Genomic DNA, 18,031 nt, shown 5'->3' with positions numbered 1-18,031 from the left:
ATGGTAGACTATACCATAATAAATTACAAAGGCTGGTTGAAAATTGCGGCCAGCGGGAGACTTACCTAAAGTAGTATGGTGGGCAACGTGACGGTAGCAATTTTCGCGTGTCGGTAGCATTTCTCTATTCATAAACTCGACATATGCCCTACTCTAAAATACCTATAACATCCAAATCGCTCGTACATTCCGTAGAGAAAGTCCTAAATGCACACCACTTTGTTATCATCTTTCCATCCGTCTTTTTTGAGGTCTTTCTGGGGTCTTTTATAATAACCGCTAACAATCCCTGAGTAGGGGACCTCTCTAGGCCTTTAAGAGACTGCATAGATATATTTATGAACGTTGATTCATGGCAGTTGGTTAACTGAACCCAAAAACTCACTTATGTACCGATGTACTGTGTAGATCGCTCCTGCTGGTGTGTACGATTACATATGTAGTTCCCTGTTTCAGAACATTCATAGTATTTGATTATCGTAGGGTATATATGATACATTTGGGCCCTTTCACTGTTTCCCTATGCAGTCTGCAGACCTCTATTTGGTTTCTCTTTCTCTCCTTCTCTCTCCTCTCGCAGGCAGATTGCCGTGTTGGCAGACTCTTTATTCCGCCTGCAGAGATCTTTTTTCTAGATTCTAGAGGATAAGATCTCTGTAGCTTTATTCGTATAAAGTTATTTAAAGAGCTTCACGCAGTAGCTAGATCTTCATCTTCCATCGATCTGACACATTCATCATCACGTTTTGGTTGATCACTTCTCTTCTTCCACGTATCTGATACGTGCATTTCGCAAAATGGCTCCGAAACCACCATCCCCCAGACTCTCTCATTACTCACCGAAATACCGTCATTAAGCTCAGCATCAGCTTCAAGTCTCGATACATTGGAGCCAATGCTGGCTTTATTTATTCCTCAAAGGCATAGCCACAATGCGGACAAAGAATTTTGTCCTAGCTTTTATACCACGGACTCGCTGACGCACGCAATTGAAAATTTTCAACTTGGAGGCGCGATCATGGTCTTTAGAGACCCGGACTTATGTAGCACCAAGCTTTAGGAGCTAAATTCCGAATCTTGGGATGCTTGGATCGCGAAGTGGAAGCATCCCCCACTGGAGATTGCGCAACAGCCAATCCCAGCGGAGTATGGCACCGCGGACTTCATCAAGGGCCCAATTTCTGGCGAGCCGCAAATCGGACGTGGGGTCCCTCCACAGTCAGAAGATGACCAGCTGGTTGCCTGCAGCTACAGAGGATTGAAGACGTCATCTGATTCGCTCGATATGCTAATCTTCGTCGCGCGGACGTAGCGAGCTTGGTTGGTTGGTTGTTTCTCTTTTGGTTTTTGACATTCGTTTATGTTTCAGAAAGTTGCTCCTTATTGCTATACAATGATGTCTGTCATTGCACCTTGCAGCTTTGGCACCTCTTGTATTAAACATAGGATCGTCCATTTGTATGAAATTGTTTCTTAAATCAGATTAATCGAAACTCAAGCCGTTGTCTTCCATTCTTCAAATCCAGGTGCAACTACCGAAGGCTCATGCGACCGGCCGTGCTGTTCGGCTTCTAACTCAGTTTCCCCATTGCCTACTGCCTTTCCCCGAGCGCCAGCACGGCCGCCAGCACGACTGCCAGCACGACTGCCAGCATGACCGCCAGCATGACCGCCCTTTGAAGCGATAGCGTGCTGTTTACTCGCATTATACAATTAACGAAAGATCTTTTTCCTGATCGATGTTGTGGCACTCACCTGTTTCTCTGAATCCATATTATGGAACCCACCCACGCCGGTAGCTTTCCCGCCTTTTTTCCCACCCTTGTGGCCTATTTCTGAAAGCTCTTGTTTAGGACGATTCGAAAAATTCCCAGGGTTAGGATGGTGTGGATGATTGGATGCTGTGGCGACACTGCAACGATGCCACAATCCAACATTGACAGACTGTGCGGATGGCAGCAGCCGAAGAAGCGGACGTGACATGATCCGAGTACTGATGGTAAAAGCCATCATGATATTGAGTGTTGAAGTTGATACCAGAACTTAGAAGTATATGCTGCTCCGCAAGAAGATATTGCTTCGCCACAAGGCTCGGTGGGCATGGCCTGCAACTTATGTAGTCTCTAGAGACGACTAGTTTGCCTCCATCAGCTCATCGAAGGCGATTATGGCTTGTCTATACGACATTCCCTCTGAAATATACTGGTTCATTTTCTATCTCTCGTGAGATGGATACATGTCATTCGTGTATGTCTGGGAAGTCCACATTGAGATACACTATGTTCCTGGTTGTTCGTTTCAATTTGCTGGAGGACTAATCCGGAATCAAAATTTGATGTCATTCTTCAGCTCTTCCCAATGAGCCGAGTTCAACGCCATGGATATAGGGATCAGTGTCCATGGTTCTAGTATTGAGGCGGTAATCCAGGCCCGTGTGAGGTGGATGCCCTAGAAGTCCCATACAATTCAAATTATATAGGTACTTAGCCTACTTTATCCCAAATCAATAGCCATAGTCCCTTGTAAGCGCTGCCCAGGTGGTAGCCTTACCCAAAAATGGATCTACCATTCAGCTTAGTCAGTGAGTATTTGGGTTTATCGTGCGCAGGTGTTCAGCCCGATCTACTACTTTGTGTTGCAGCGATATTCCCCGGCTGATCCTATACATGATTTAAAATTTGCCATTGCATAGATCTGGAGTTCATTAATGATTTACTTCTCTGTGGTCGTTTCTCTCGGACGCTAGGAGCTTGGAGGATCCCGAACCCCCCACAGCTACCAACCGCCAAAGCTCAAGCTTGTCGTCAGCTCCCACAAAGCGAAGTCCATGGAATAATTTCCTACAAATTACACATAGCTGGGTATTCAATATCTTGCTCTCTTCAAAATGCCACCGATCCGAGGTGGACTCGGCGAGCGTCCGCGGGTGATCTTGTACCACCAAACACTCATCCCAGGCGGGGGTCAGTATGTCTCCATGCTCCCGCTCCTCGAAAACAACACCGGAATAACACATGTTATTCTCGCCGCTTTTCACTTGAACGCTGCACCAGGGGACATCACTCTCAACGATGATCCACCAGACAACCCCAAATTCGACCCCCTATGGGCCGAAGTGCCAGTCGTGCAGCGGCAAGGCGTGAAAGTGATGGGCATGTTAGGCGGGGCCGCCCCGGGCACCTTCACGCGGCTTGACGGCAGCCGGATGGAATTTGAAGAATTTTATTATCCTTTCCTGACCATGATTCGCCGCCATGGCCTTGATGGAATTGATCTCGATGTGGAAGAGGCCATGTCTTTGCAAGGCATCGTCCGACTCATCGACCGGCTCAAGGCTGACCTGGGCGACGCATTCATCATTACCCTGGCCCCTGTGGCAGTTGCATTACTTGGTATTGGGAACTTATCAGGGTTCGACTACCGTGAACTCGAGCAGGCTCGTGCTTCTCAGATCAGCTGGTACAATACCCAGTTCTACAATGGCTGGGGTCTTGCTGAGGATCCACGGATGTACGCTACTATGGTTGCCCAGGGGTGGTCTCCGCGACGGATTGTATACGGCCTGTTGACAAACCCGGGTAATGGATCGCAGGGTTATGTGTCTCAGGAGAGGATGGGACCTGTTCTGGCAATGTTGATTGAGCAGTTTCCCAACTTTGGTGGCGTTATGGGTTGGGAGTATTACAATGCTCTGCCTGGGGGCATGGCGGAACCGTGGCAGTGGGCTGCGGAGATGACATTGACCATGGGTATGAAAGATCTTGTCGTGGCAGCTCGCCAGTTAATGTCGGCAGGGCCGATGGCGAGCAGTCTCAATGCTTTGTTCCAAGATATGCTAGATCAGGGACGCCAATGAAGCACAATGAATATCTAGCATTTCGGACAAATATGCTATACTTGAATTTCAACTGTTGTCAAGATTAGATGTGATGAATAGCGTTTTCAATGTGGTTTTGCCTGCATAAAGTCTGCACGTGAGTGTCCAGTTAACTGCAACGTGGCTTAGTCAGGTGACCAGACCCCCCTAGCTTGAGGTAGATCATAGGATCATCTTACAATCATCAACATGTACCATATTGTGTACGTATAGTTATCCATCCATGGGTATATGTACCCGTCAGTAGGCGGACATATATGATCTACGATTATACAAAGTATAAGTTCCCTTTCAGAAAAGAATGAATAAACATGAACAGAGAAGTAAAGGAGTACAAATGTCCGCTAGACCTAAAAAGGCAGATAAACATTGCTGCCTCAGGCGCCCCAATACAAACCGTCGCGAGATTCTTCAGTCTCCCCTTTTCTCCCCGCAATGTGGTTATTGTTATTTCTCTATTTACTCGGTTAATATTCTTTTTGGAGGTCTCTAGTGCAACCCGGCGGATTGTATTTGACCTCTAAATTGGCAGAGCTTATCGTTGCCGGTTGCCCTCCTCTTTGCGCATCCGCACGCGTGCGCAACCATGGCCAACACAGGCTATACCTCGCCATTTCCAACCTCGCATGACACCATTGGACAGTCAACATTGGTGACGCCTCTCTTCATGCCATCCTCTCCTCCCCAGCATCCTTCCAGCCCATTGAGATCTCCGTCCCCCGCCCAAACTCCTGCAACCGCCCAGACTCCTTCAACCGAGCGCGTCGCAGCGAAACGTAGCGACCACGGTCGTGACCAGGCTCGTGACTATGGATACCATTCCGATAATGAAATGCAACATCGCTCTCGCCCCGCCTCTCCTGGAAGCCCGACAGGCTCAGATCTCGATGCGCGTCTTGCCGATTACACCTTGGATTTCAGCAACTTCCCGAGCGGCCATTTTCCTATGGATGGGAACGACGAAACTCTACCCCCTTTCCATCAAGATGTAGATAAATTATCCGACGTTGGAGGCCCCGAGGACTTTACTGCGAATATGGAGAAATACCTGATGGGCGATGAGGATGGAGCAAACCACGAAGAGGAGGAGGACGAAGCTGAAGTAGACTACGGATCAGTACGACGATCTTTCCGGAAATCGAAGCAACCGGTCATCGAAGACGAAGCCGACTCTGGGGAGTACAGTGAATTCGGACCGCCAGTGGATATGTCGACTCCTTCACACTTGTTGCACCGGACTAGCGCTATCCGCAAAGATTCAACCCATCTGGAAGGTATTGAAGAATACCCCGACGATGACGAGGCCCAGGATTCTGCATCCCCTTCCGTCCGAAAATTGTCGGACGCCTCCAGTCATGCACCAGAGGAGCAGAATGAGGATCTTCACCAGCAGATCGCACGTATGGAACACGCCATGAATGAATGCGACAATCAATTGCTGAAAAATCGCAGTCGTATTCTCGAGGCTGTTTCTGCTAGTGAGCAGATCCGTCATCTCCAGACAGAATTGCAGCAGAAGAATGCTCTCTTGGACGAGATGAATGCCAAAAGTAGCAACGAGGCAATGCTACGCGAGCAAGTCCAGTCGCTTCAAAAGAAGAATGAGGAACATGAAAAGCTATTACGCCAGTCCAGCATGAACACAACGGATCTCAATCCTCTTTTGAACCAGATTCGTGAGATGCAACAGCAACTCCAAAACAGAGACGCACAGACTCCTTTGGACAAGGAGCGATTGGAGACAATTGCTCACCTGCGCCAGCAACTCAATATTTCCCAAGAGCAGGTGCGAAAGCGCGATGAAACTCTAGATGAGACATTCACTAAGCTCAAGGAAGTCACACGGGCTAAGGATGCACAAATACAGGAGAAGAACTCGGAGATTGATCAACTCCAAGCACAGATCGATGATTATGGACTGGAGAATGAGAAGCTCGAGTCGGAATTAGAGCGTGCGCATAATGATTTCCAGGTTCTCGAGGAACGCTATATCGACCTGGAAGTTAGAAGTCGACCTCTAGAGGAAAAGAACATCACACTGGAAGAAAATCTCAGCCGTGTTCAAACCCATATGGAAGCCCAGGAGAGTGCTCTCAAAGCTGCTGCTGCAGATCTGCCTGTCAGTGGCCACAGCACCTACAGCGAGATTCTCGATCTGATCAAAGATTTGGGCCCAGGGGATCCCACATCCCCACTTCACTCGCCATTGAAGGACAAGTTCGTGGACACCCAAGGCGTGCAGCAACCGCAACAGCCAGACATGCCAAGCATTGCAAGCCTTCAGCAAGAACTCCGGGAGTTATCCGCCGCCCAGAAAGCTGCAGATACCGAAGCAGCTCGTCTGCGTGATCAGGCGACTGAAGCTCAGACCCTCATCAAAACCATCGAAACCGAGAACTCGCGACTCTCCAACCGAGTAAGCGAGCTCACAACAGCCCTAACCAAGTCCCAGCACAATCTACTCCAGTCGCAAGAACAGCATGCTGAATCCCTCGAGACCATCGCCCGCTTGCAAGAAGACAGGGTCGTCGAACCTCCTAGTCCACCCCCTTCACCCCCAACAGCGCGCGAAGCTCTCAACCCAGAGCCAAGAGGACCGGACACCGCAGCCCTAGAGGCAAACCACCAAAGCCAACTCCGCAGCCTGCACACCGCACACTCAACAGCCGTCTCAACACTGCGCGCCTCGCACGCCGAGTCAATGCGCAAAATCCGCAACCTCCTCGTAGCCGCCGAGCAACGCGAAGCCGATTTACGCTCGGAACTTGCAACTCTCCGCGCCTCATCTGCAACCTCCGAAAACCACCTACGCAAGAGCTTCAAAATAGAGCTCCGCCGCCTGGAAGACATCATCGCCGGAAAGGACGAAACCGCCGCCGCGATGGACCAGCGCATCGCTCTGTCTGTGGACAAGCGCGAGCGCGAGTGGGAGCGGCGCATCGACCTCCTCCTCAAGGAGCGAGATCGCATGGCCAAGGCTTTGATGATGAGCTGGGGCGAGAATGAGCTGGGTCGGGGTCCGGGGTCTTTGGCTGAGAGTCACGGCAAAGAGAGCCGTCGTCGTGACCGAGACCGTGATGTGGAAGCCAAGAGCGGCCAGGCTTATCGCTACAAGTATGCTCAGAAGCAGAAGTCTAAAAGCACCGAGACTAGGGCTTAGATGGGTTTGTTTAATTTTGTGTTTATGTACCATATCAGGTTGGGGATTGCATTGTTTTTCTCTTGATTCATTTTCTAGCGGTCTGGTGTACTTCCTGGAATGGAATTTGGGATCTGAAATTGCATGTCTTTGCGGTGTGTTCTGCTGTCGCCTTGAGGCGGATTTTGCATCTTGCTGCTTTCGAGTGCAAAATCAATTTTTGTACTGATCTTTGTATCTTCGCTCCTTAATTATGTTTGAATATTCGTCTTTCTATTGTATAACAAATTCAATTTGGTATCAAAAAGCTAACTACAACACTAAAAGTAGGGAAGTAACCAAGTCACCCTGCTACATCTGGGCACACTATCTATCTCTATCCACTGATACAAATCATACAACATTACAAAGTAAACCAATAGAACTAAGAATGTCCGACCCGCAGACAAACAACGATTAATACTCTTTCCAACTTCACCATCCAAAGACCCCCTCAATAGAAGCCCAAACTCGTCCGATTCGCACCCCGGTATTTCGTCTGATCAATGGAATTCGACGGCAACTCAGAGTAAGCAGCCGAGACAGGCCTGTGATTATCCCCGGACGCATTGGGGTCAGTCGTCTCCAAGATACAGCTGAGCGGACCACTCGCGCCGGAAGGGAGACTGCTGCGCGGGCGACGCGTGCTGGGGTAGATTATTTCGACGTCGCTGCGGCGGGGGATCGGCGCCGGCATGGACCGGGCTGATGAGCCGTAGCGGCGCTGGTTGGCCCAGCGCGATGACTGGTGTCCGTACTGGCTGGTGCTGCTAGCGTGGGGGTTGGAGTGGGGGTTGTACTGGCTCTGCGAGTGGCGTGGGACGTAGTTTGGGTCGAAGTGGTAGGATGAGCTGCGGGAGGGATAGTGGATGATGTTCTGTTGGGGTCGCATGGTCCTGCGTCTTGAGTCTGGGTGTATTTTTGGACCGGGAGCTTGTCGGCGGGACTGGGAGTATGCTCGTGGTTGTGGTTGAGAAGGGGGGCGTGGGATGTAGTTTGGGTGGTGTGGGTGGTGGATTGAGCGCGTTTCCGGTATGGCGTATGCTGTTTGGGAGCGGCGCACTTTTGGTGGGGAGGACGGGGTTGTTGGGACTACTTCTGGGGCGTCGGCGGAGTTCATTGTCATTGTTCGGGTGTGGCCTTCCTGTGCTAGGTTGAATTTGGGCTGGGTGTTGGCAGGGCTTTGCGGGAGGGATGCTGAAGAGGCGTTTGGAGTGTTGCCGTTTGCGACAAGTTGGTAGGTTGTCGATTGAGGGATACCCTTAGGCATGCTATTTGGTGTCACAACCTGTTTCTCGACGTCTGATGCGGTGTTGGGGTCTGCGAGGGCTTGGATTTGAGGATCCTCTGATAGTGGAAGAGACAATGGGAAAGACTTTGGAAGAAGACGTCTGATAGAAGAGAGTGATGACTTTCCTCTCTTATGGCTGGTGTGTTCCTGGGGAATGGCCGGTAGTTTGGGGGCAAACGCATCAGAGAGAAGAGCGCGTAACTCGTTGGTTGTCTGCGTACTCAACATAGTAGTAGATGTGCTCGAGATGGGATAGAACTCGCTAGCCACGCTTTGTGATCCGGGTGAGATCCGATGTTGAGTGTCCTCTGGCGAAATCGTCGTTCCAGACATAATTTCTCCATATGTTGAACCGGATTCAGTGTTGACTCGGAGTTGAGGCCGCAGACGGACGGGAGCAGGATGCCGGACGCTGGGATGGCAGATGACTCTGTTGGCGATTGGGTCCGCAGACCAGAACTCCCCGGCTCCAGTTCCATCGTGTTGGCGGCAAAGATAGAGAATCTCGTTCTTGAGCGTTTCCTCACTATCCCAGCTATTGCCGGAGACGATACTGCCGTCTCTGAGAACCTTCTGGCGCTTGTAGATACCAAGAAGTGATACATCATATGGTCGATCGCAAAGCTCCCTTGCACAGTACATAGTGCACACAGTGACCCTGTAGGATTGTCAGTTCAAGTAAAGAAGCCAAGGAACGAGGATGCTGCATACATTGAAATCACAGCCACAATCACAGATGCTCGGTGGAAGGCACAGCTTTTACCAACTCTCCAGAAGGATCCGTCTGTCCCTTCCGGAAGACAGTACACCTGTTGTGCAGCGACCACTAGACCAGCTATACTTGTAGCTAGCCAAAGCATAAGATCCAAGCGCAGCACGTATGTGCATACATTATGCAGAATAGTCTTTTGGGTTCCAAATCCACCAATGTTGTTGTATTGCCAAGCAACCAGGCTTTGAAGGCTGACAAGCGGTACCGAGAGAAAAGACTGAATAAGAGTCAGCGAGACGATATAATAACCAAAGATTCAAGCCAAACATACTGCGATAAGTGCAAGTACAACACTCAGAGTCATTTTCGAGTCAACCTGGCCATTACCGTAAAGGTAGAGCACGAGCACGCATTCCAATATAGACTCGAGGAGTAGCAAGTATAGCGCAATAAATATCACAAGCTTCGTCCATGTTCCCTCCTTTCGTGGTGTAGGTGAAAATCCAGAAGCCATGATTGCGATATCTCGAGAGGATCAAGAGAAGAACGACTGTCTGTCGCCCTCTTAAACTGCCTGCTCGGAAGCCGGGTAGGTAAGAATGTGAGTGTGTAGTAGGTAACGGACAGGCGTGTTGAATGCCCCGTGTACAAATCGAACCCAGTTGTAGTCGCACTCCAAGTTCATCAATTGGATGCAAATGATAGCATATACATAAGGTTGGTACCCAGAGGAGTGTTGAAGGGCTAAAGAGTACTTTAATGAAGGGTTCTTAGCCCTGGAGCGCGTCGACGCGAATATAGCGTGGAGGGGTGGAATGTAGCAGCCGAGGGGCGTGCGTCGAAAGAATCCAAGGCATTGAGCATGACCCTCTCTTTAAAGGGTATTCCATCTTAGCTTGATAGCTTGGAATGCTGAGGACTTGCTAGTGCCAGGGATGTATTGAGGGTTTGACTGTTAGTAGCCGTATCCCTGTGGATTTGTCTGTACAGATGTCAGTTCGTTTCAGTCCCTGAGAATGGAAGATTTGAAGAAATTTCGATCTTCTAAGAATTCATTGTAATGATTCTCCGTGCATCGAAGGGTTGTCCTTGGAGGTGAAAGTAGGATGAAGTCGATCGTGCCCTGGATCCCTCGATGACGTGGTCAACAACTCCGACCACCAACAATTGCAACAAGTTATTTGAATACTGGAATCAAGCTTGCACACTTTCAAAAAGAATCTCTGTTTTCCTACTTTCAATTCTGTGGTAAACGGTTATCGCATCGTCTGCTCCCAATGTTCCGAATCTGCGCACGGCACGTGATCAGAGGGGTTGACCTTGCCAGTAAGGACCAGACGAACCTGGATTCATGGACAATCTGACGGATTTGACAGGCACCTGAATGAAGTGTTTCTGATAGTTTCACGTTGTGGAATGCGCTTCTGATAAACTGCTCATCCTAGCCATAACCCCAATGCGCGGTGTTTTTATACACAAATGACAAATCCACCGAAAGGCACCCGTCATATAATTCCCCAATTAAGTCTTGGACAGAGATTGTCTATTATGGAGAGTTCGGGTTTGATATTCGCTTAGAAGTTTATGAACTATAGTCGGCTTAATGAACTCAGTCGTTATATATAACAATACTGAATGTTTACCGAAGTATCCATCGAGTCAGTCAAACATCAAATGCTATACCACAAGAGGCCCAAAGAGATAACTGACCTATCACTGACTGCTTTTCGATCGTTTAGGGTTATATCCCAGAGAATGGAGTCAGGAGAGGGGATTTTCCCTACATATAGGAACTATGTGGTCTGAACTATGCGGTCTTACCTGATATTCTCCTCAGGTAGCCCCAAAGCTCAGTTAGCTACAACTATTGGAAGGCACGGGTTGTTCCTGGGTTTCTATCTGAGGAAGAAACAATAGCTAAAGCGATTATCAATGGAAAGGTCAACCCAGACATTATAACCTCCAACTCCCATGGCTCAGCGCCCTACTCTTTGGTGTCTCATACACTGAGCGAGGCGCATCCTATGCCAATGAGGAAAATGTCCGGCTAACTGCTATTGAAGAACCTCTGCGGCCTTTTTTTTTATTTCCCCTTGGGGATCATTTTGAAGCTATTCACACTTCAGACCCACCATACCCCCACTGTAACCCCCACCCCGATTTTTGTCTGATAAACACCGACTTTAGAAATTTTGGAAAATTGCATAGATTGCAAAATCGCTATCATGGCAATTGGCTTCAGGCATTGTACAAAGTTATATCAGACTAGACTGTTTTTCCTAATACACCCACCGCACATCATGCACCGTTTAATGAGGATTTACCCAATAAGCCCGTCCTTTCTTTGTCTCTTTGATTTTGAAAATTACAAGGGAAGAATGAACATGTATGTAAATGATCTAGAATAAAGGGAATATAGGAAATTATGACTGCCTAGGTGATTTTCCCACATACACCTGCAGGGGGGCAAGGACACACCTCCCTTGGAACGTCTTTATTCACCATTCCAAACAGTTCCTTCAACTCCATCCCTCTCACTTTTTGCTTTTGAAAATAAAATCATATACGTTCAGATACATCATGGGTATATGCCTATCAATGTGACAGATGTCCCGAGGTCTCATATTCATGATATCGTCAAGTACTTATCTCGATCCCATCAACCATAGCATGAAGTTCATACAAACCTGGGCGTCCCTCGGGCCTATTACGAGTGCAAGCCTCCACAACGGCAGCTAGAGGGGCGGGGACATGCCATTCCACCGCGTTCGTAAACGGGACGTTCCCGTATATCATGCCTTTGATGAGATAACCAAGGTCATAGATATCCGACTTCTCAGTCCAGCCAGAATCTAACACCGGCTCGCGAGAAACCTCGGGTGCTAGGCGATTTCCCCAACGACTCTCGAGATCACAAATAAGCAGGCGAGACATGTCAGAGGAGAAGACGATATTGTCGATGCGGAGATCACGATGGATGATCCCAAGTGAATGGAGCATCCTTAGCCCGGAGATTATCTGTAGAATCCAGTCTTTGTAGGTGGCGAGAGGATAAATATTCGCCAAGACGTAGCGAGGTTTAAATTTCTCAAACACCAGCTCCCCATCTGGCGACCTTCCCAGTAATTGGATGATGTGGGATGATTTCGGCACCCCTGGGCAGGATCCACCTTGGCATTTAAGCAGATTCTTGATCTCACTCTTGTATTTGCCTTCCTTGACAAAATGCTTGTTGGAATCGACTTCAACTATTGGCAGCAAGGCAAGAATCGTATCAAGTTCCTCGGAGTCATCATCGTGCTCTGGGAGTGGTGGTACATTCTTGAGCGGACGTATTTGGTCACCAATAATTTCATAGTCGCCATTGTCAACTGAAACGGGCAAGTTTTGGTCTAGGCGAAGGATATCGCCAGAGATGGTGCCAGGTATATCACCTAGCCGGATACACTGGCCCTCATACCAATACGTGTAGCAGAACACACCATCAACAGTTTCCAAACTGAGGTCGATTATCTGTCGGTCACCACCGAAACCCAGGTTGGACCGGTCTTTTTTCTCCTCGTAATCAGCTCTCAGCCGCTGAATTTCTTGAGTGAAAATATCGGGTGATTGGCTCATCGTTGCTAGGTCGTACTCTTTGCTTAATATATCATATTTATGGTAGCGACGGGTTTTGAGCTGAAATAGGAAAGTAGACTTGCGGGTTTTGTACAAAGAGAAAATACATCAGGCATCGCGGGGTAAGTACACAGACTGCCTTTAATGGAAAAGCGGTGATAATCGGCGGTCTGTCAAGGTCTTGGCTTTCATCCGAGTTGGTTTGCAAAGTTACTGCAATAGTATGAAAGGTGGTCTGCGGTAGTAGTCATATAATCATTTTCGAATTTTGTCTATTGATTCCAATAAAAGCCAGAACTAATTTATAGCACAGCAATGCACTCAATCTCGACATCAGTGTTGAGAGGGAGCGTCTTGACCGCAACACACCTGCAAAGTATATACTTTAGCAACAAATCAAACCATAAAACATACAGAGTCGCACAGCTGTATGCGCAAGCGCAAGCATCACGCAGAGTACAAAAATGGAGGGGCAAAGCATGACTCCAAATGACTCCAACGCAAGGGATTCAGGAGCGGGGTAAGAACTCACGTCCGGCAGGGCTTCACATCACCCCAGTATTGCATGTACACGGAGTTCATTTCGGCGAAATCATCCATGTTGGATAGGAACACATTGACCTTGACCACCTTGGTGATGTCGGTGCCGGCCTCTTCGAGGATGTGGGTCAGGTTCTTAATGCATTGGTGCTGTTAGAGAATAGGGTGTTAGCAGGTTGAATCGGGTCAATTGATATTGTTGGATCTCACAGTGTGAGCCTTGATATCGCCATCAATCAGCTTGCCAGTGACGGCGTCCATGGGGACAGCGCCGGAGCAGTAGACGACGCCATTGGCGACGATGGCCTGGGAGTAGATCCCGGGGAGGGGCTTGGGGGCCTTGTCGGTAAGGACGGCGGTCTTGGAGGACATTGTGAAAGTCTGTGAGAGGTGAAGGGAGTATGAGTTAGGGGTGAGTCAATTGAGAAAAGATGGAAAGAAGTAGGAAGTTGCCCCCCCTTGCGCGTGGGAGGTCCTTTTATCAACGGGGGGCAACATCCGGAGCTACAGCTACATCCCACGTTAGCCGAGATTAAAACGTAACAAGTGGCTCCGTAGTGGCCGATAAGACCGATCCGAGGAACATGAAGTGGCCCGTTATGGACGTTAAGAGGGGCGCAGTGGATACATGCAGGTTGCACTCGATACTAAATAAAAGAGACGGCGGGCAGTTGTCCCTGAGATGGCACTGGCCCACCGCGATAGGCCGTTGATCCTTTCCCAAAGCGGAATGCAATCGGCTTATCAGCTTATCAGCGTGTCCCCGCATTGTTCTCCCCACTCTGCGCGTGGGGGTGCACTTTCCAAGTCCCTATTTGAACACCTCAAAGACACTGAATGCCGACGATCTTTGTGTTTTATTTTTCTAAATAACTGCCAAAATGACTGCCGGCATTACTGAACCACCTTACCCGCTCCACGAGTCTGTCAAAGACTTGTTGCACCCGGAGTATGTCGCATTCTATAACGAGCATGTCATCAATAACCAGCAAGTGCACCTTCGGCCCGTGGAAGCGTCACGGACAAGTGGTGTCTTGATTCCTGGTGCAGGTCCTATGCTGGAGGTTGGCAAGACTCAAGACATTACTGTTCAGCGGCGAGCTACCGAGGGCCCACCAGTGCCCATCCGCTGCTTTACTCCCAAGGGCGAAGCGCCTCCTGGTGGATGGCCGGTGATGTTGTATTTCCACGGTGGTGGCTGGGTGCTGGGTAACATCGACACGGAAAATGTGGTGTGCTCGAATCTCTGTGTACGAGGCAACTGCGTCGTGATTACAGTGGACTACCGGTAAGCTACCTAATCACGCCATGCATACATAACCTTGAGAAATTTCGGCCTAATTTATATTCTTTCTCCTAGTCTTGCACCCGAAAACCGTTGGCCGGCCGCAGTCCATGACTGTTGGGAAGTCTTCCTCTGGTTGATTGCCGACGGCCCCGCCGCACTCCCAGTGGACGTATCCAAACTCGCAACCGGCGGCTCCTCCGCGGGCGGAAACCTTGCCGCGATTATCACGCACAAGGCACTGACTCTGTCACCGCCTGTTCACTTCCTCGCTCAGCTGCTCTCGGTTCCCGTGACAGACAACACTGCCACAGTAGAGAACAACGAGTCATATCGTCGATACGAATGGACCCCCGCACTCCCCGCACTTAAGATGTACTGGTACCGCGACCACTATGTCCCCAACGACGCGGACCGCACCCACCCAGAATCGAGCCCACTGTTCTGGGATGGAGATTACTCGCAATTGCCGCCTGCGCTGGTTATGGTTGGCGAGCTGGATGTGCTGCGCTCGGAAGGCGAGCAGTATGCGGAGAAGTTGCAGAAGGCCGGTGTACCTGTCGACTTGCAGGTCATGCCGGGTATGCCACATCCGTTCTTGGCTATGGATGGGGCATTGTCTGAGGGCAAGAGGTGTATCACTCTGATGTGTGATGCGCTCCAAAAGGCCTTCTGGGGCCGTTAGAATGTTTTAATATAGATATCCTACTGAATATATTCGAGATTAGCATTTTGAGGGTAAAAGCAAGAGAGCGACATATATCTTTCTATGTACGGTTGCCTCGGGCACCAATTACGTCCTGAGGTTCTCATTTTGTTTGTCTTCTTTGTATTTAATTCTGACTCTTTTCCTTCGCTCACTTCCTTCTTCATTCTCTTGTCCCCGTCTTTGCTTTATAATGTTAGCTCTGGGGAGTTATTTCTCATCTCCCTTATCCTATCCTCTTATAAGCACATCCTCTGGCTGATGTCAAAAGCAATCTTTTTATTTCTTTTTCCTTTCTTTAATTACTACGATATATTGGATGGCACTTGATAGATCTTTGCAAGCATCAGCACCTGAAAAGAAGGTTACCGTCGAGAGCTAGCTCATCATTGACGCTTTCAACACTTTCAATGCTTTCAATGCTCTCAACGTGAGCTCGCCGTCGCCTCAATTCCTTGCTACGCGCAAAGTTCACCAACGCACTATTTATCTCTGCACAACATCTCCTTCCAACCTCTACCATCTACACGGTCGTTCATCTTCCATTAACCCTCCACTCCATTCTTTTGTCGGTTCGACTGCCAGTCATTATCTTTACTATCATCATTGAAATCTGGGAAGAAGATTACAAAATTCATTTGAGCAAAGACGGTTCGCCAGGTTCCCACGCAGTCGATGATCGGGGTTCGACTGGTCACAGCGTTCAACAACTTGCAGATGAAACAGCTCCTTCTACGCCTCATGTATGATTTCTTTCTCATCGGAGGAGATTCGTTATCGTATATTTAAACTCCCAACTATCTTCATTCTTCATATGTTCTCGCCCATATATACGATCACGATTTTGTCAATGTCTCCAACATGGAAGTCCTGCGGCAACAAGCCCACGGCTCGACACAAAATGCCACTCCTGGAGAGATTTCTGCAACAGATGAGCTGCATCAACGAACAAGAATCATCGAATTTATAGTGGGGCTGTGTTGGATGCGTGGTCATGTGCCCAGCATATGACCCCGACAATACACTCGTTTTGTCCTCTCCATCTTCCTTCAGAACCCTTCTTCATATCTCCAAGGGATTTGGTGGTCCTGCAAAGATATATCGATGCAAATGTCAAAGCAGCATTCTCCGCGCGCGCGATCATGTGCAACAGGAACTTGGTGCGTATGCACCGAGCTCTTGTTGGTTCCTGCTGAATCCCTTGCTAGTCATCACACTATCTACGGCTGTGGAGCTTCTGGGAGGTGGAGAATGGATATTCAAATACGATGACGAGAACCGTGTCGCTGGCGTTGCTATAGCTAAGCTGAAGCCTTGGGTGATGTCAATGGACTGCACATACAAGACGAATCGCTATGATTCACAGCTCTATTGCTATTGTCGGCTTTGCTGCTACTGGATCAAGCTTCGTCTTGGATTTGCCTTTTCGATGATGAAAAGGATCTGCGAAGTGATTCTAATTTGTCTGCTGAAGCTATGAATTCCTGAATCTCGAAGATTCCTGTGCAATTGTTACCGATAAAGAACAAACAACAATGGCTGCTTCTCGATGGCCCTTTCGGGTAAATATATTATGATATGGACACATGTTGACGCATAGAATTTTGAACCCGTTTACTGTCGATTCTATTGTTCTTTCTATGGCATGTGAGTTGAAACTTTCCGTTTCATGCCACGTAACTTCGAAATGGAAGTCAAATGATTGCCAGTAATGTCAAAGTTTCCTCAGAGTGTATTAAATTTAGTAGTATTGACTTCCTTCCCTATTATGATCCCATGATCGCACCCATTCTGGAAGGTGGTACTGAAATTTCAGGCAGGCCACCGGGGGGGGGGGGTACATATAGTCATTCCCAAGGCTAAATTTAGTAGGATAGTAAAAATAAATTCCTCAAGGACCAACTCGTCTTGATTCAATGATATGCTCCTCGTCGTAGAGACCATGGTAGGAAATAAATGAAGTGTGCTAATATCCTCTCAAAAGGTGGGAGCAAGAACACATATTCACGTCCAAAGCGCCATTTTCCTAATGAGTCTCAGACCAAAGTTGTCGCCATTCGACTTTAGGACCAGTTCGGTGCTCATGCCACAATTTGGAAATGAGATTGATAATATGCATATTCTCCGAGGACCCAGAGATCAAATATTCAGACTGGCCAGTAGTACATCAGGTGTGCCCGATCAGGGACTTTTGTCAGACTAGGGTATGGCTACGGGGTAACAAGCTACTCGTGTTGCGGGGCGACGTTGACCATCTTGGAGGCCAAGCCGTGGAGGCCAAGCCGTGGAGGCCAAGCCGTGGAGGTCCACACGGTACCGACGGCATTCCGTTGCTTAACTTAAGCTAGGCCTAAGATAGCAGTTTCCGGTGATTTTCCGGTGATGGTTCTTTAGGATGTTAGACTCGATTAACGCTTTCAAGTGAGCAAAATACTACCACGGTCAGTCAGTTTAGATATAGTACTTTTTATAGGTTTGAGATATATAGGATATGGATTATGGTAGCATCTCCACGGCCTTGCATTACATAGTGAAAGAGGGGTCCATGTATTGCCAACTAGAAACTCCTTGTGGGGCAGCTGAGCTTTTTCGATCTATGAACCGGGATTTGGGAGAGCCTCTTAGCGCTACGCTAGCCCTAATTGGTCTCGAATATCGCTAAGCCATGAATCCGATGATACTAAACTATGTCTATGCTAAGAACCGCATGGATAGTACCTTTGTTGATACAGAACGACTAGTGAACTACTGGGCGTCAGCAACCTATTTGATTCTGTTGGATTTAGTGTCTCCGATTCCCAGACTTATTCAGTCTCGAACACGG

At 48.5% G+C, this 18,031-nt stretch overlaps 7 protein-coding genes across 7 annotated transcripts; 3 read left to right on the top strand and 4 right to left on the bottom strand.

Moving 5' to 3' along the window:
- Positions 1-1,494: 1,494 nt before the first annotated feature.
- On the bottom strand, positions 1,495-2,013 carry LCP9604111_8989 (uncharacterized protein; the record flags this gene model as incomplete). The annotated part of the gene is made up of 2 exons (XM_039077192.1): positions 1,495-1,692; positions 1,756-2,013. The coding sequence occupies 2 exons, from the start codon at positions 2,011-2,013 to the stop codon at positions 1,495-1,497; spliced, it is 456 nt and encodes a 151-aa protein (XP_038925083.1).
- Positions 2,014-2,887: 874 nt separating this feature from the next.
- Positions 2,888-3,856, top strand: LCP9604111_8988 (putative class III chitinase; the record flags this gene model as incomplete). The annotated part of the gene is made up of 1 exon (XM_039077191.1): positions 2,888-3,856. The coding sequence occupies one exon, from the start codon at positions 2,888-2,890 to the stop codon at positions 3,854-3,856; it is 969 nt and encodes a 322-aa protein (XP_038925082.1).
- A 607-nt stretch (positions 3,857-4,463) lies between these two features.
- LCP9604111_8987 (putative spindle pole body associated protein SnaD) lies at positions 4,464-7,037 on the top strand (the record flags this gene model as incomplete). Its single annotated transcript, XM_039077190.1, has 1 exon — positions 4,464-7,037. One exon carries the CDS (start codon positions 4,464-4,466, stop codon positions 7,035-7,037), a length of 2,574 nt encoding a protein of 857 aa, XP_038925081.1.
- Positions 7,038-7,509: 472 nt separating this feature from the next.
- Positions 7,510-9,572, bottom strand: LCP9604111_8986 (uncharacterized protein; the record flags this gene model as incomplete). The annotated part of the gene is made up of 3 exons (XM_039077189.1): positions 7,510-9,004; positions 9,058-9,335; positions 9,390-9,572. 3 exons carry the CDS (start codon positions 9,570-9,572, stop codon positions 7,510-7,512), a joined length of 1,956 nt encoding a protein of 651 aa, XP_038925080.1.
- Positions 9,573-11,695: 2,123 nt separating this feature from the next.
- Positions 11,696-12,676, bottom strand: LCP9604111_8985 (uncharacterized protein; the record flags this gene model as incomplete). The annotated part of the gene is made up of 1 exon (XM_039077188.1): positions 11,696-12,676. One exon carries the CDS (start codon positions 12,674-12,676, stop codon positions 11,696-11,698), a length of 981 nt encoding a protein of 326 aa, XP_038925079.1.
- A 302-nt stretch (positions 12,677-12,978) lies between these two features.
- On the bottom strand, positions 12,979-13,588 carry LCP9604111_8984 (putative L-PSP endoribonuclease family protein Brt1; the record flags this gene model as incomplete). Its single annotated transcript, XM_039077187.1, has 3 exons — positions 12,979-13,045; positions 13,209-13,366; positions 13,427-13,588. The coding sequence occupies 3 exons, from the start codon at positions 13,586-13,588 to the stop codon at positions 12,979-12,981; spliced, it is 387 nt and encodes a 128-aa protein (XP_038925078.1).
- Positions 13,589-14,097: 509 nt separating this feature from the next.
- On the top strand, positions 14,098-15,186 carry LCP9604111_8983 (alpha/beta hydrolase; the record flags this gene model as incomplete). The annotated part of the gene is made up of 2 exons (XM_039077186.1): positions 14,098-14,504; positions 14,577-15,186. 2 exons carry the CDS (start codon positions 14,098-14,100, stop codon positions 15,184-15,186), a joined length of 1,017 nt encoding a protein of 338 aa, XP_038925077.1.
- Between the last annotated feature and the right edge of the window lie 2,845 nt (positions 15,187-18,031).

The sequence above is a fragment of the Penicillium roqueforti genome (genome assembly GCF_015533775.1).
Source record: "Penicillium roqueforti strain LCP96 04111 chromosome Unknown scaffold_39, whole genome shotgun sequence".
Lineage (NCBI taxonomy): Eukaryota > Fungi > Ascomycota > Eurotiomycetes > Eurotiales > Aspergillaceae > Penicillium > Penicillium roqueforti.
The sequence above is the reverse complement of the archived record's forward strand: the minus strand, read 5'-3'. Positions and strand labels throughout refer to the sequence as shown.